At 38.1% G+C, this 16,097-nt stretch overlaps 2 protein-coding genes across 3 annotated transcripts in view; one reads left to right on the forward strand and one right to left on the reverse strand.

Annotated features, from left to right (window-relative positions):
- Window positions 1-6,851, forward strand: part of uxs1 (UDP-glucuronate decarboxylase 1) — a 37,451-nt gene extending 30,600 nt beyond the window's left edge. The window contains exons 12-15 of the mRNA XM_043248631.1: window positions 4,598-4,658; window positions 5,291-5,348; window positions 5,433-5,536; window positions 6,064-6,851. Of these exons, the coding sequence (XP_043104566.1) occupies window positions 4,598-4,658; window positions 5,291-5,348; window positions 5,433-5,536; window positions 6,064-6,195 (355 nt within the window). The 3' untranslated portion in view covers window positions 6,196-6,851. The remainder of the gene's footprint in view (window positions 1-4,597; window positions 4,659-5,290; window positions 5,349-5,432; window positions 5,537-6,063) is intronic.
- Window positions 6,852-10,310: 3,459 nt separating this feature from the next.
- On the reverse strand, window positions 10,311-15,197 carry ecrg4a (ECRG4 augurin precursor a). 2 transcript variants are annotated; one of them, XM_043249722.1, is made up of 5 exons: window positions 15,015-15,197; window positions 13,910-14,742; window positions 12,855-12,899; window positions 12,468-12,631; window positions 10,311-10,938 (listed from the first exon to the last, which is right to left on the reverse strand). In XM_043249722.1, the coding sequence occupies exons 2-5, from the start codon at window positions 13,977-13,979 to the stop codon at window positions 10,789-10,791; spliced, it is 429 nt and encodes a 142-aa protein (XP_043105657.1). In that variant the 5' UTR covers window positions 13,980-14,742; window positions 15,015-15,197; the 3' UTR covers window positions 10,311-10,788. The 2 variants fall into 2 exon arrangements, with proteins under 2 accessions (XP_043105657.1, XP_043105656.1); XM_043249721.1 differs by lacking the exon at window positions 15,015-15,197 and having other exon boundaries at window positions 13,910-14,924.
- Between the last annotated feature and the right edge of the window lie 900 nt (window positions 15,198-16,097).

Consider the following 16,097-nt stretch of genomic DNA (forward strand, 5'->3'; position numbering starts at 1 on the left):
AGTTTTCAGATATTTTTTAAAGACCGTCTGGTTTATCCATCTAACAGTACACTGTAAAAAAAATAATAATAATGTGGTTGCCACATTTTGTTTTAAATACAAAACAATTGTAAACATATTTATGGCCAAAAGCTATAGAAGAGAGAGAGAAGCTCATCATATGTAGCTTCTCCGTTTTGTGAGTTTTGGTTATTTTGCTGTTGTAAGACCTTTGAAACAATAGAAATCATTTGGCGAAGTGAAGTGATCATGTAATGCGGTAAAGAGCTGCCTGGAACTGCGTCCGTTGTGCGTTTCCCTGAAAATTACTGCACACCTTAGAACGTTCGTCAGCCAATCGGATTCAAGCATTCGACGGCCCAGTAGTATAAACATTCATTAAACAACAGAAGATGTGACCAAAGCCCAAATGTACCTAACTGATAACAAAACCCAGTAAGAAATTTGATTAAGCAAAATGATTTCAAATGAGGAGTGTTTCACAGGGAATTCTGGGAATATTAGTTTACAGTTTTAGCTGTACGTTATACATTGTACTGTTTGTGGAAGTAAATAGAACTAATCAATTAGCTGTATTTTACTGTAAAAATAATGTTAGATGTTTTACAGTTTTTCCCTGTATATAGTATGGGAGCTTACCATTAAGCTATTAATATTATAGTTATTTTGTGTAGAGTTTTTACAAGATTTTACAGTTAAAATTATACAATCACTTTTTGTACAATTCACTCTAACGATGAGTAGGAAAAAATGCAGCCAATTTAACTTGACTTTTTGGGAAGGAGGCCAGTCTTGGGGTGTCTTTCATTTAATCCGAGCTTCAATGAAAGTCCAGTCTTGTAGCATCGAACCCGTTTATGGAAGTTGTATGGCCTTCAACATTTGTGTCAGGAATTGTGTAAGCGCCTCTTAGATCTGACCATCACGGGTATTTCATCATTTGTCCACCAGGGAACAGAAATATTCTCTAAATATATTCTAGCGCTGTTTGATTTAATTAAGCTGGTTTCATCTAGAGCTGTATGGCTGCTTTGGCTCGATCTTTAGAAAGCTCGACTCTCCGACGGAGACGTCAGAGCCGTCGTGGCTTATTTGAAATCTCAGTGTCTCAGTAGAACAAACATTCTCCTGGATGAGCAAAGTTCACTTGAGTAGGACTGAGAGCGCAGAATTTTCCTTCAGCTTTACAACCATAAAGTAAAGTCTTAAATGACAGACATTGACTGGCCGTCTGAAGACTCTGACCGGCTTTTAACCATAAGTTCATGAATAAACTACTGGCCACCCTGCTGGAGGAAGCGTTTTTGGCATTGATAACACTGGGGTGTTCATTAAACCCATATCTGGATGCATTCAAACAGTATAATTCAGAGGGAAGAGTAGAATGAGCTCATGCTGTAACTCCACAGGTACATGGCTTTGAAACAGTAGCACTTCAAATTATACAGCCTCTTAATGTGTAAACATAGTAGAAGCACTTTCTTGCACTCTCTATCTTTTAAGAGGCCTTTACAGTAACCTTACAGTAGCCAGATTTATTTCAGTTAGACTTCAGTTGGTTTGGTCTAAATTAAGTCAGACTGAATAAGTCTGGCTTATTTGGTAAATTTGTTATGTGACCGGCCCCAGACTGCATGCCTTAAATCAATCACCTTGGATACAAAAACCTCAAGCACATTAATGCAATATAAATTATTTATAGAGCATTTCAAATTTTTTTGAAGTGCTTTAAGCAGTTGTTTTGTTCAATGTGTTAAATGTGCATAATGACTTTTACAGGTATTACTAAAATATAGTAAACAGCATATAGAGCCATTAGTAGGTCAGAAAACTAGCTCTTGGTGTTCTAGCTTATCAAACATTTTAACACAATGTCATCTGAAAATGTAATTTAACTATCTGACAAGTTGCCAGTTTCACATTTATGGATGTACCCATTTTGTTACCAATTTCCAAAAAATGTTAAGTTATAAATTGCAGTAGGTTTGTTGGAAAAGTTAATGCATATTAAGAAATATGTACAAATTAAGAAATCTGAACTTTTAAATGTTTGCCTCAGGAAATATTTAAATAGTTTTTAGTTTTGTATGCAGATAGGCCTTTTGGACAGCAGAACCTTGACCTTCAAAAGAAGAACATGGGTTGAGGAGAATTGAAGGGTTCAATCTGGAGATCATGACAAGCAGTAGATAAGAGCAGGACTGACCAAAACAGAAAGTGTACAAGTTGTTGCATCATATTGAAAACAAGGCAGTAGCACGATTAATGCCGGTTTAATGTCATTATTATCCCCATAAAAAGCAGGAGAGATGCAGCCTGAGCTGCTCTTATCTGCTTACTAGTAAGGCTGTGACATTACGAGCAGCTGTATAACTGCACCATGGGCACGGTCTGGAGGAAAAGACTTGATCACGCTGAAGAAGGGATGAGATGATCGGAGGTAAAGTGAACTCGTATAAACATGGCACTTGTTTGATATCTTATATGTGATATATCCCTCTCGGGGTTAGAGCCCACGCCGCTCAAGGAGATAGCGCTGCAGCTCAGGTCTGATTCATCTTAAAGATAAATACGGTGATGTTCTCAAATAAGCAGCGTACACTCAGTGAAGAGAAGATGGACCGGTACGATTGAGCTCGTAGTTTATTAAAAGGAAAGAGACCAATTCTGTCATTCCAGCTGTATTGACAGATCAAAGTCAATTATAGTTCCAGAATTAGAATTCTTATGACTTATATATTTTTTTAATTTTGTTATTATTCAGAAGTGATTGAATTCCTGCCAGTGATGGTGTTACGATAAGTGTAAGTGTGTGTGTGTGTGTGTGTGTGTGTGTGTGTGTGTGTCAAGGCTTTTTTGTATTTCAGCCAGTGTGTTTTTTGTTTTTTTATGTATCTGGATCAGCTGCTAATTTTCTTTTTGGAAACAAGCGTTATAATCTGACATTTATTGTAACAGTGCCCCGTCTCTGAGAATATCAGCAGAGAAGAAAATAATTATTGAAAAAAGTGTTGCAGTGTTTACCTTTCTATTATTAGAAATACAAAGACAGGTGCTGTAATACTATCCCATATGCCATCGGCACTCAGCAAATAGACATTACATATATTTCTACAAACCTGGCAAACTTGGCATATTCAGCTGTTAGGTCTTCTGAAGTGTGAAAGTACAAATATATATATAATATAATATATATATATATATATATATATATATATATATATATATATATATATATATATATATATATGGGAACAGGACAATCCAATTTTTTTTTTTTTTTTTTTTTACCCGTTTGTTATTTCCTGTCAGAAATTGAGAAACCTATTCTCCACATACTGTGAGGTCTAATTCATGAGTGAAGCACTAACTCGTAGGCAGCGTTCAATACCTGGGGGGGTTGAACAACTACAAGTAATAGTGTAGTGATATTTGACTTGACTGTTTCCGTCAACCCCCTTATGGGTTAATTCAGATTAATTTCTGACAACGCTCCCCATGCTTCATGAAAGAGTGTGAAGGGCACAGCTTGAGGAAAGACCTGCTAACAGAATGTTCTTTGTGGAGCAGTTTTACCTGAACATAATGATATTCACTTTACACCGTCACATATATTAATGGCTGCCTTACACAATAAAAAGCACCCGGCTCTATGCTCCGGTTTAGAAATTCATGTGTCATTCACTTTTTAATGTTTATTAATTATTAACAACACATATGGTGTGTGTGTGTGTGTGTGTGTGTGTGTGTGTGTGTGTGTGTGTACAAGCATTCAGACAATGAAACTGAAACGCCTGGTTGTAGCTTTCCTTTCCTTTGGAAAGACTGAAACACTTACGCTTTTGTTTTTTGCTTCTGGGGGCAAATGGGAACGCAAAATTGGACCAGAAGCTTCCCCAACTTTGACATTCTGCTTTTGAGAATCGTGGAAAGGTGAAAAAGGGTCTATAGAAACGATCAATCCAATAAATGCCTTATCGCTTCTCGTGTGTGTTGGGCAGTTATTAGAGAAGCTGGTGAAGGCAGACAACTGAACTTAAGAGATATTGCACACTTCCTCTCGCCGTAGGCTGCTGGGACTCTCAAGGCTTTAATAAAATATAACTGTCCAGAAGTTTGTCCTTTCCAGTTCCTCGGCTGACCTTGCGGGCCCTAACCATTATCAAAGTCTGCATTGCGTCCAATTAAAGCTCTATATGTAAAATCCAAAGCTTTTAAGCATCGTGATTTACAGTTGACTTGACCTGGCAGGGTTGCTTTGCTTCTTTTGTCCTTGTGGAGGTGCAGGTGACAGCACTTCAGGCTGTTATTAATGGTCTTAGCATCATTATGCCGTCACCTGTGAGGCTGAATGGACTGGATGTGTACTGAATGTCTTACATTGATTTGAAAATCTGTCATTGAATCTGAAGGTTTAAATGGCCGTGCTGGTCTGTCAGCAAGATCTGTGCTGCCCCGTTGTGTTCATGCCACACACACACACACACACACACACACACAATGAACTGTGACTCATTCATACAACCAGATATGCAAACTGCCAAAGGCTTCTATTGAATTAACTTTACACATCTGTGTTGTTCTTTCTTCTCTGCAGTGATCTGGTGAATGGGCTGGTGTCCCTGATGAACAGTAACATCAGTAGTCCGGTTAACCTGGTGAGTTTAGCGTTTCGCATTCAGGCGTTATTAACACATCGAACATCGCACAAGGGTTAAATACACAGCGTGCTGTAACAACTCATAGTTTTTGTTTCGCAGCCAGTTTTCGTGGGTCTGGTGGCCCTGCTGCAATTTTGGATTTAAAATGAAAAACCCCAGTTACAAGCAATATAAACAGCATTACCTTTGTTAGATCACGTTTATGAATGAACACAAATACATAAACACGCACATATAATAGCAGCGGACTGAACATCCTGTATGTAAAATATGATTTTTAGGCCTTGCTTTCAGTTGTACTGTAATGTTGATTGGCTAGTTATCCTTTTATGCTTGGAAACTGAGAAAAACAAAAGCATCTTACCCGAGGCATAACTTTAAATAATTACTTCAGCTTCAGTTGGCAAGGAAACATTTCTAATCTTCATTTATTTTAGCTTAATTGTTATTGTTCACAAATCACAGTAAATACAACCTAAAACTAAAATGGCAATTCAACACTAGATTTTTTTTTACAGTATTTAATAATTAGCATTAGTTTATAAATATACTATTGATCGTTGTTAATTAATATTAACTGGACTGAATAAGTATTATAAACCTAAAGTGATGAATCTCTTCTCTTCCAGGGCAATCCAGAGGAACACACTATACTAGAGTTTGCACAGCTTATTAAGAGTCTAGTTGGTAAGTAGACATTTAATCACGCTGGATATGAGGTTTTAGAAGTTATGATGAAATGAACGGCACGGCTCTGATTGTTTTCCTCAGTGAGCCGCAGTCATATTCAGTTCCTTCCAGAAGCACAGGATGATCCACAGAGAAGACGGCCAGACATCCGCAAAGCCAAAATGCTTCTGGGCTGGGAACCTGTGGTGAGCATCATGAATATTACAATTTTACCTAAACCTTTGTGTATGTACTATTTTTTTTTTTTTTATAGATTTTTTAAATATTTCCTTTTATTTGTTTATTCTTTTTATACATTTTACTTATTCGTATATCTGTGTGCTATGTATATGAATTATTTATATATGAATACGCAACATTCAAGTGAAATGTTATGTTTATATGAAACACATTTGTGCCACATTTATATATTCATATTATGTAAACATTTTCTAAATATATACTGTATGTTTGTCTTTGTATTATATACTTATTATTATATACACAGCACACTCAAATTTGTTTCTTTTGTGATTCATGCAGACATTTTTCTTTTTTTGCTCTATAAGACAAACACATGTAAAGCAATCATAAAATTGATCATAATTGTTGCTAGTATTAATGTTAATAATTATTGAAATACAATTTTTATGAATCTTATACATTTATATGAATAACCAGCGATATTAGTTTAATCGTAGGCACATTTACATCCCAAATTGTGTTTTTGCAGGTGCCACTGGAGGAAGGCTTGAACAAAACCATCCAGTACTTCAGCAGAGAGCTGGAGCATCAGGCCAACAATCAGTATATACCCAAACCCAAAGCTGCACGGATGAAAAAAGGAAGACCCAGACACAACTGATGAATTGTGTGTTGATCTCAGGGATGCTGGGATACTGAAGGACCTTAGACGTCCAGCAGCCGTTTTACAGCGTGGGTTTCCCACCTCCCACTTTCAGATCCATCTTTTTGAGAAATTTTCTGATGTTTTTCGCAAATGTTTTGAAAAGCGGCTCAGGCAGAGAGCTGTCTCTAAAGAGTTTGTTTTTCAGTCAAATGTGCCTCAAAGATATCCAATTTACAGACTTTGCCTTGCACTTTGGTTCGTCGGTCGTCTGTCTGTTATTTAAAGCAAGCTTAGATCTTCATGTGCATTTTTTTTTGTTGTGTGTTTACATCCTGTGCCGTTTTAATTGATGTGATCTATTTTTTTATCGTCGTCAAAGCTAGCGGTGTGTTATTGCTCAACGGACACCTGTAGAAAATTATGGCAATTAACAGTTGCAAACTATTTAAAGAGCTCAAATGTCCGGTCTGGAGCAGGAAACCTCATCCAGCTCCGTCGAGAAATCTGGGGACGCAGATGAAAGAAAAGCTTTGGAAAATGTTCTTTCTGCTTTAAACTTTGTGATGATTTTGAGCAAAATCTGTTGTTACCTTTGTGAAACTTCATACAGAACTTTGAACCTATAATTGATTTCAGGTGAAAATAATATTTTAATAAAATATTTACTGTGACTTTCACTGTGTTCTGTGCTCTATCCTCCCGCTTAAAAGTTATTTCACATTTTATTTTATCTCTGCATTCCAGTTTTTCCGTTCAACCACTGATTTGTTTTGTCGAGGCTGCATTTGATCAAAAAAAGTAATATTGTGCAATATTAGAATAATTTAAAATAACCTTTTTCTATTTGAATATTTTAAAATGTAGGGCCCTATGAAATATTTTTTTTTCGTGTTAATTTTTCTCAGCTCCTTTTTAATAGTTAAACTTTATTCAAAAAGCACGTATAATTACTTAAAATCATAAAATGCATACATTTTCACAACTCGTTGCATGTTTAGGGCCCTATGAAATGATGTTTCAAGCACTGATAATTAACCCGGCTGGCTTCTCATTTCCTAATCATGCAATTATCCAACCAGAGCAAGAGAAGCCTACTATAAATTCACAAAAGCCTCTTACCTCGATATCTCGTTCATAGCATGTCATTCAGCATGTCCGAACAAGACCAAATCGCCAGAAACCTACGAAATCGAGGACGCCGATCCCTCCACGACTCCGCTCAGCAAGCATGTTAAAGCCCCGCCCAGAACTTCAAGCAAGCGCCAACACAATGATCACATTCGCCTCCACCTTCCAGACGTCCTCAAGATTCTTCAGCTTCTTACCATTTAGCATTTTCTTCCGCTCCAACCGCAAAAAAAAAAAAAAAAAAAAAGGACAATTCCGGCTTTGCGTCAAGCACTCGCAAACTCGCATTCCATTCTCCCGCCGCGCTAATAAAGCAGAGCTGCTCTCGCTGTACTCGGCTTATCAAACAGGTGCAGCTTCTCCAAATATTTCTACTCCAGCCAAAAGAAGAAGAAAAAAGAAAAACCTAGAAGCCGTAATTCTCTGCACGGAACACCCGAGAAGTCAGCCTCTGCACCCATATTAAGCCTCCACCCACCAGAAGGTGGCAGAAGGCCCTCAGCAAAACCCAGGACCCCATCAGGACCCCATACCCACTCTGTTCATTGGACCAGATGAACCCACACTACTCCGTACTCTGTCGTACTCTGCCCAAGTCTCTCTCCCCTATGCCTGGCCAACCCACCCCCACAAGTAGCTCCCACGAGTCACCCCCCCTTTCACACTATCAACTGCTAACCCCCTCCCTATGCCCTCAAACACCATCTTGCTGGACCCCACCCCTGTCTCCAGTTCCATCAGAGCACAGATCCTTGCAGAAATTCAGGCGCCAGAAGTGGAACCCTATCCAACCCCGGTTCCTCTCCATTCACAAATAATATTCCAGTGAACTATCCTTTAAGGTCCCTCCTCAAAGCCTCCCTCGACTCAATCCTACAAGCAGTTTCTCACAGAACCCTGCAATCTTACCTGACCGCTTGGAAATGCTTTAAAATCTTTCCAGGCAAGGTATAACCTCCAATTCCCTGATTTTTCCCTGCTGTATATCACTTCTATCATCTCCTTTCTTAACATCTCAAAAAAACTGCAAGTTGGTTCTATTAAGGGCTACTTATGCGGTATTCAATTTTTCCATAAACTCATTCACAGCATAGCCCCACCTCAAATAACCAATGGTTCACTTTTAAATCAAGGCATTCAAAGAAGGCATCCTTCCTGATCCGAATCAATGATGCCCATCACCCTTGAAATTCTTACAAAATGCATATCCAGCCTCCGCAGATGTTCAGAATTTACAGTCAACTCCAGATTCGACCCAAATATTCACCCCACCATTTCTGATCTATCGTAGACAACAAAACTCTATCCTTTTTCATTAAAGTAAAACTGACCAGTCCAAAAAAAATGGGCATTTCATATACATTTTTAACCTCCAAACTCCTACTTTTCCCCTTCAAACACTGCAACACTACAATGGCCAGCTCTCGCTGTAGATGACCGTATACAAAATATGCCACCGCAGTGGCCATCCCAAGCAGGAGCATTGCACACACCGCCTTGGACCACTCCCACTAGAGATGCTAGTACACACCCACTGCCTTAACAGCGGACCGCTCTAGCTGGAGTACTGCACCCACCACTGTAGACCTCTCTTGCTGTAGAGGACTGTATACAAAATCTGCCACCACAGTAGCCAGCACAAGCAGGAGCATTGCACCCACTGCCGTGGACTGCTCCCGCTGAAGACCGCATACAAAATCTGCCTCCCCAGCGGCCAACACAAGCAGGAGCATTGCACCCACCTCTGTGGACCGCTCCCGCTGTAGACAACCGTATACATAACCTGCCACCGCAGTGGCCAACGTGAGCAGGAACACTGCACCCACCGTAGTGGACCGCCCCCGCTGTAGATGACCGTATACAACCCTGCCACTGCAGTGGCCAGCACAAGCAGGAGCATGGCACCCACCACCATGGACCGCTCCTGCTGTACATGACCGTATACAAAACCTGCCACCGCAGTGGCCACCCAAGCAGGAGCCTTGCACCCACCGCTGTGGACCGCTCCCGCTAGAGACGCTCACTCACACCCACTGCTTTTAGCAGCAGACCGCAAAAGCTGGAGCTCTGCACCCACCGTCATGGACAGCTCACGCCAGAGACGGTCGATCACACATGCTGCTATTACAGTGGACCACTCTAGCCGGACTACTGCACGGCGTTGCCATGGACCACTTCCTCTAGAGACGCTCACCTTAACTCCCAACCCCCTCCCTCACTCATATTTCAGTCACACACATTCCATGCCCATTCTCCCACACCTTCATAATATCATCCTAATATCATTCCAATTTCAACCAACATATCCATCCTCGTCCTTTTTTAGTTAAGTCAGTAGCTTTTTGGGGGAGGGGGAAGGGGAGCTTACGCGTGTTTTGGCTGCTGTCTTAACTGGCTTTTTTGGGGGGGCACTCAGGGATCGGGTCGGACACAGAGCCCTTTCTGCTTTTCACAGACAAGAGGAAAAAACTCTGGACTCGGTAGTCCGCCGAGTTCCTAGCCCTCCACGACAGCACGCCAAACAAGTTTACTTTTACTATTACTATGATTAATTATATGTAAGTGCATTTTTTTTTTCCCATATGAAAAATTTTACCAAATTCTGTTTAAGCATGTCTTGACTGAATTATCATGAATTATTATTTGAACGCATAAAACAACTTAATTATTGTCTTAAAGTAGTCTTATGAATTCTTATATGTAATTGTTCCTCCAAAAAAAATTATTTGTTTCATTTTAGTAGGCTTGTAGTAGTAGGATCTATATATTCTACTGAAAAATAGTAATAGTCAATGACTTTAAATGACAAATTAAACTTTTTTTTTTGCTACTCTCAGAGCAGTTCTGGACATGCTGTCCTCGTTTAGTAAGATGGCAGACTCAACTAACTGAGACACGCAGGATTCATATTTAAATTGACTTTTGTGGATTAACATTTACAGATACTAGTCCATGACTTTCTTTTGATTAATTCATTTAAAAACAATCTGTGACATTCCGTGTTAAACTGTGAATTTTATTTTTATTTAGTTACATATCCTCCTTGCGGAAATCAAAGCCCTGAAAATTTCATAAATTTGTCAGACACAAAACTGAATCTTCAGCATCATTACTCCAGTCTTCAGTCTCACGTGATCCTCCAGAAACCATTCAAACAGTTGTTGTTCAAGAAAGATTTCTGGTCAATTTTAAGTTTTATAAACAGAAAGTTCAAAATATATTTTGTAGACATTTATTAACTGCCTTCTTTGCTCAATTTAATCTGTCCTTTTATATGTCCTTTTGTTCATTTATTTCAAAAACAAACACCCTAGGTTATTTTATTTACTTTTTATACGTTTTTGTTAATTTCAAGTAAACTATTAAAATTGACTTTCCATTTTCTGTGTTATTTTCATTTGCAAAAGGAAGTACAAGCTACAGAAGGAAGGATCAAGCTGCTGTCACTCTGGTAAATCAAAGTGGTTATGCCTTTGGTGTTTAGTAGTAGTCATAGTTGACATTGGCCCCGTGCCTGTAAGAGCCAGCGCTGCGAGGCCCCATGGGAGAGTTTTCATCGTAGTGATGCTGGCGACCCTGGTCACTGGATTGGTAGTGGTCCAGCCAGTAGGCCAGATCCGTTTCAAGTCTCTGAAGAAAATGAGAGGAAAAGGGTTCAATCAGGGCACTCATACAAATAGCATACAATAGCATACTTCTAACTTTTTGTTTGTCCGTTTCTACAAGATAATTTACACAGAAAATTTATATTTCATGTGCATTATTTATTTACTTCGCTGTTCGGCAATAACAATTGCTTATTTCACGTTATTCCGTGTGTATGGTCTATTTAATATTTATGGAAATGGTTACGTCCATCGAACTTCGAGAAAACCAAGAAGAAACTCAAATCGAAAGAAAAAACAAAGGGATCACTTATTGATGCTCACATGTGTTCAAACCCTCCAGATGCGGGCCGGAAAAATAAAGCAATGCATTTACTGACAGCAATTTTCACCAACAGCGAGAAACATGCAGAAAGTGTTGAATAAACCATACAGAATAGGTTCAAGTTAATAGCATATTATATACAGCCTAAATGAGTACCATTAATCATTACATTTCAAGATAATGTAACTATTGACATTTTATATTAAAACTCTAGCCTACCTGTTTACATAGCATGTCTCTATATTAAACCATTTCATATTATAAACACAAATAAATGAATAGGCTAGAAGCTGCAGCTCTGTAATAATGCTCGCAAAAATAGCTTATACCATGATATTTATTTTGTTCTGTTCAAAATAAGATGATACTTTGGTCAGGTAAGAGCAACAGCGCAATTAAACCATAGACTTTGAAGTGTAAGATATCTCAATTTACACCAACTAAGTCTTTTTTTTGTCACTGCTACTTCACACACACACACACGTGCGCGATTGCGCATACCTGTTGAAAAATATATTTAAAGTTAATATAATGTTAACTTTATATATAACTACTGCGCGGATATCAAAAGCATCACTGGGTTGTAACGTTGCCAAGTTGAGGGGACGAATGGGGTTGAAATTTGTATGCGTCGATGGTGTAAGAAGGATGCGTTTCATACAAGATCTGGCGAACAGACAAACCTCGGAATATTATAAAGTATGGAAAACCGATTAAAATATGGGAGAAATGCGGGAGAATATTTTAAAAGCGTTCTGAATTCTTGACGTCATAAAAGCGATGGGGTTTTGACGTGTTTCCAATACATTTATTTATTCATTTTGTGGCCACGTGTCTCAATATCAGAACTGAGCGATTTTCCAAAAGGCTTCGTTGAATAAACGCGTAATGCGCGGGTGGTTTTACATCAGAGTATTTTTGAAGGAAGATCTTTAGAAAACGTCGTTTTTATTTAATCCTGCGTTTGTAAACTCAATTGCTTAAAGCACCTCCTGCTGGCAGAGAATGAATTTGCATTTTAATTAATCTCTGATTTACGCAGCAAACATTTTGCTTATCAAAAAAAATCTACTCTAGAAGGATTGACGCATGCGCAAGTACCGTTCTTTTATGTTATCGCTGAAAGCGCCTACAGTCGTTTTGCACTAAAGATCGACTTGCAGGTGTCAGCCGCTGCCTGATGCTCATAAATCATTTAAACACCTGTAGTAGATGGTATTTTGACTCACTGCTTCATCGAAGCCCATGTACATGAACTGCTGGATCCACTGCTGAACGTCAGGGCGGCTCCGGTCCCACAGGTTCCTCTTGGGTCTTTTAAGGGAGGCCAGGAACTGTTTGGCCCTGGAGGGAGTCACAGCCACAGCTGCTGCTGGCTTTACCTCGCCGTCCACTAGAGGGAGACAAAGCCAATCGGTACACACCACAGGTTTTTTTTTTTTTTATAAAAGTGGGACTATGCAAAAAGTTTTCAGGAGATACTTAAACATACTTCACTTTAGCTAACTTTAGCAAAACTACATAACATAGTCAGACGTGCTTTTAGAAAATATATAATCAAACGTAATCAAAAATATTTTTTGCTGACAAATTTAAAAAAGAAAAAACGAAATTACCTTTTTTCATCAAGAGTTTTTCCAGAGTGCTCTCACTTGCGACATCTAGAAAATTAAAAAGATTTATATATTTGATGCATTTTTCGACAAGATACTTTTTTTAAAAAAAAAAAGTAAAAGTATATTACAAAAGTGTACTGTTGTAATATGTTTGTAATTTTTACAAAAAAAAAAAAAAAAAAAAAAAAAAAAAAAAAAAAAAAAAAGCTGTCAAAATGCTACAGTGAAATCTGCATACTAAATGTACGTAAAAACTGCCAATGTCCAATTGTGGAAGTAAAACTATGAATTAACATTTAGTTTACAATGAGAAAAAGAGCTTTTCCCTAAATTCCCTGCATTAAAAAAAGATCAAGTACAGTATGATTAGATTTTATTTTGAACTAAAACAATAGAACTGAAAATACAGACACGTCGTGCAGACCACAGATGAATTCTGATTAAACGTGTGGTTTTCTACTGTACCTGCATTGTTTATTAACCTCTGCGTGATACACATTTACTCAAAACCACAGAGAATACAAAGGAATATTTGTCAACATGTACACAAAAGAATGTCCTTCAAATAAATAACATTATTTGGTAAGCCTTCATTCAAGAACTGCATTTTCATGCATTCAAACTCTTTGTGGAAAGTTTGACTCAAACAGACGCTATCGGGGGGGAAGGGAGTGGGATCATGAGCCTATGCAAAATGAAAAATAAATAGAACCTGTAAGTAGGTGTCCAATTCTCTTTTGAAGATTTTAATGAGACATAGGCCGGCAGATAACTGATAAACTTTGCATTTATTCCTCTTTTACAGTCCCGTTCACACATTTAATATGCCGTTTGATGATCAGAAAATATCTTTTTGCCTTTAAAGCGTACATCCACAGACCAAACAATTACATTAAGTTTTGCTTTCCTGACATTTTCAACCTTTCCGCCTACATATCAGATGAAATCACCCCCATTCATACCTCAAGCACAACTAGACCGTGCAAGAAACTCTTAGCAGTCATTTTAAAAAAAAAAACAACAAGGAGCGAAAAAAGACTTTTTAAAAAATTTACCCGAGAGTGCCAGTACAGTCAACAAGGTCACAAAGGCGAGCAAGCGCAAGTAAAACTTTTCAGAAACCATGATTTCTTGTTGTCTTCTCTTTCGATTTGCACAGCGATCTGCAAAACAAGCTCAGAGAGAGGAGGAGGAGAGAGGAGGAGAGAGCCCAAGGGAAGCCCACGCAAACACTCTCAACGGAAATTGCAGCTGGCAAATTACTGTAAACTACGTCGGCTGACAAAAAGACCCTGTCTCCTTGTACATTTAAGCACTTGCACATGTGCACCGTTAGTATTTTTCCACATTAAATGGGGTTGCAGGCTTTTCGTAGTGAAACATGATACTGCTTTGAATTGTTTAAACCTCCTCATGTTGAGTTATTTTATAAAGATGTATGGCGTATGATTTACTGCACTTCGAAAATTACTGGGAAAAATTACAAAGAAATGGCAAGCACGCACTAAATTAAACAAAAAATTCCAGGTACAAAGAGTGAAACTGTATTTTTTTTGGTAAAATCTACTCCAGCATTATTTGTGCTGAAAGAGACCTACGTTTCTTACAAAATTTGGGGTTCTTATTCCAGGAAAAAGTGTACGATTCATGCTTTCTCGCAAAATATGATGCGTTTTGTTTAGCATTTTTCTTTGGACAGGCAAACATACATATTTAGTTTTTTTTTTTCATTCATTAATCACCGGGAAAAACTGCTATAAAGAGTCAGGTTTCAGCTATTTGTTTAATTCTGAGTCAATTTTCACATGTGTTAATAACTGTAATAATAACTCATCAATGGCAAAATCAATGTCCACTGACCTTGGTCTTGAACAGCAACAGAAAATTGCTGATTTAGTGAATATGAACAAATAAACAGATACAAATGTAAAACATCGTGTTGGTAACACTTCACAGTAAGGTTCATTAGTTAACAACATTAATGAGCAATTCAACAACTTGATATTAACGCTGAATGCTGTTGAGGTAACAGCATTCAGCGTTAATATCAAGTTCAAACTAGACGGACGGTGTAAATTAAGGGAGAAGGTATTAGACAAAATTACACCACAGAAAAATTACAACGATAAAAGATAATACATAAAGGTTTCTAAATCTTACCCGTTTGTTAGTCCACAGATTACAAAACAATAGTTGCAGCCGCTGCGTTTGTATGAAACGCGATACCAGGATGACATAATAAATGAAATAATCGTACTCGTGAAACTCGTGTTTTAACATTTTATCACCAAACGCAGTTCGTACGAAATAAAACGTTGCCAGCGAGAGAACATGGCCGACTGCTGGCAGTTACCCGGATGTTATTAGTTTTACCGCCTGGAATAACAAACCTTGGAAGGTGGCGACCGGCCAATCAGAATCGAGTATTCTTCGAAGCCGCTTAATAGCATAAATGAATGCACTATGAATCAGCAAACTAACAATGAACGTCTGTATTTTATTGAGCTAACATTAACACAGTTTAATAAATAGTGTATTGTAATAAATGTACTGTTCATTGTTTATGTTAGTTAATACAGTAACAAATGTTAACAAATAATACTTTATTGTAAAGTACCATTGTGTTTATGTAAAATTCTTTGAGATTAAATGGAGTATTTAGGCATATTTATCCACTCCTTGTGTAACTTAAATTTGAATAGCTCTTTTTGTCAAAGCAAACTTTTGAGAATTGATTGACCCTGACTATTTGTTCTTCAATATGCAGAGCTGTGTGGTCTTTATTTACATCTTCAAATTATGTTTTTATTTTTTGTACAGATGAATGTGCTGGAGTTGCTTGGACTGAAGAAGTTCTTTAGTTGTTGGTTTCAGACTGTGGAGGTGAGGTTGGCCTCTTTTTATCAAGCTGACCCAATGGGACACATGTCCTGAACACAGACAAAAGCAATTTGTAGTCTAGGTTTACAGGCCCGAAGGGTGAGGTTGGTAGAAACTCTAGCACACTAATTTGCTGCTCGACCAATTTGTAGGTTGTTAGCTGTGTCCGAGGTAACCCAGGAGAGATAACGGGGGTTCATTAGAGCCTTTTTCTTACCACAGGATTATCAGCAAGAGCTGAAGTAGCAGCAGAGGGGTGCCATAATTCATATACCAGTCCACTTTATTAATTTAAGATACTTCCCAGCATGTGTATCTTGATTTTAGAAATTGTACTCAATGTCTTCACTTCCTCACAGACAT

Source organism: Puntigrus tetrazona, chromosome 9 (genome assembly GCF_018831695.1).
Source record: "Puntigrus tetrazona isolate hp1 chromosome 9, ASM1883169v1, whole genome shotgun sequence".
Taxonomy (NCBI): domain Eukaryota; kingdom Metazoa; phylum Chordata; class Actinopteri; order Cypriniformes; family Cyprinidae; genus Puntigrus; species Puntigrus tetrazona.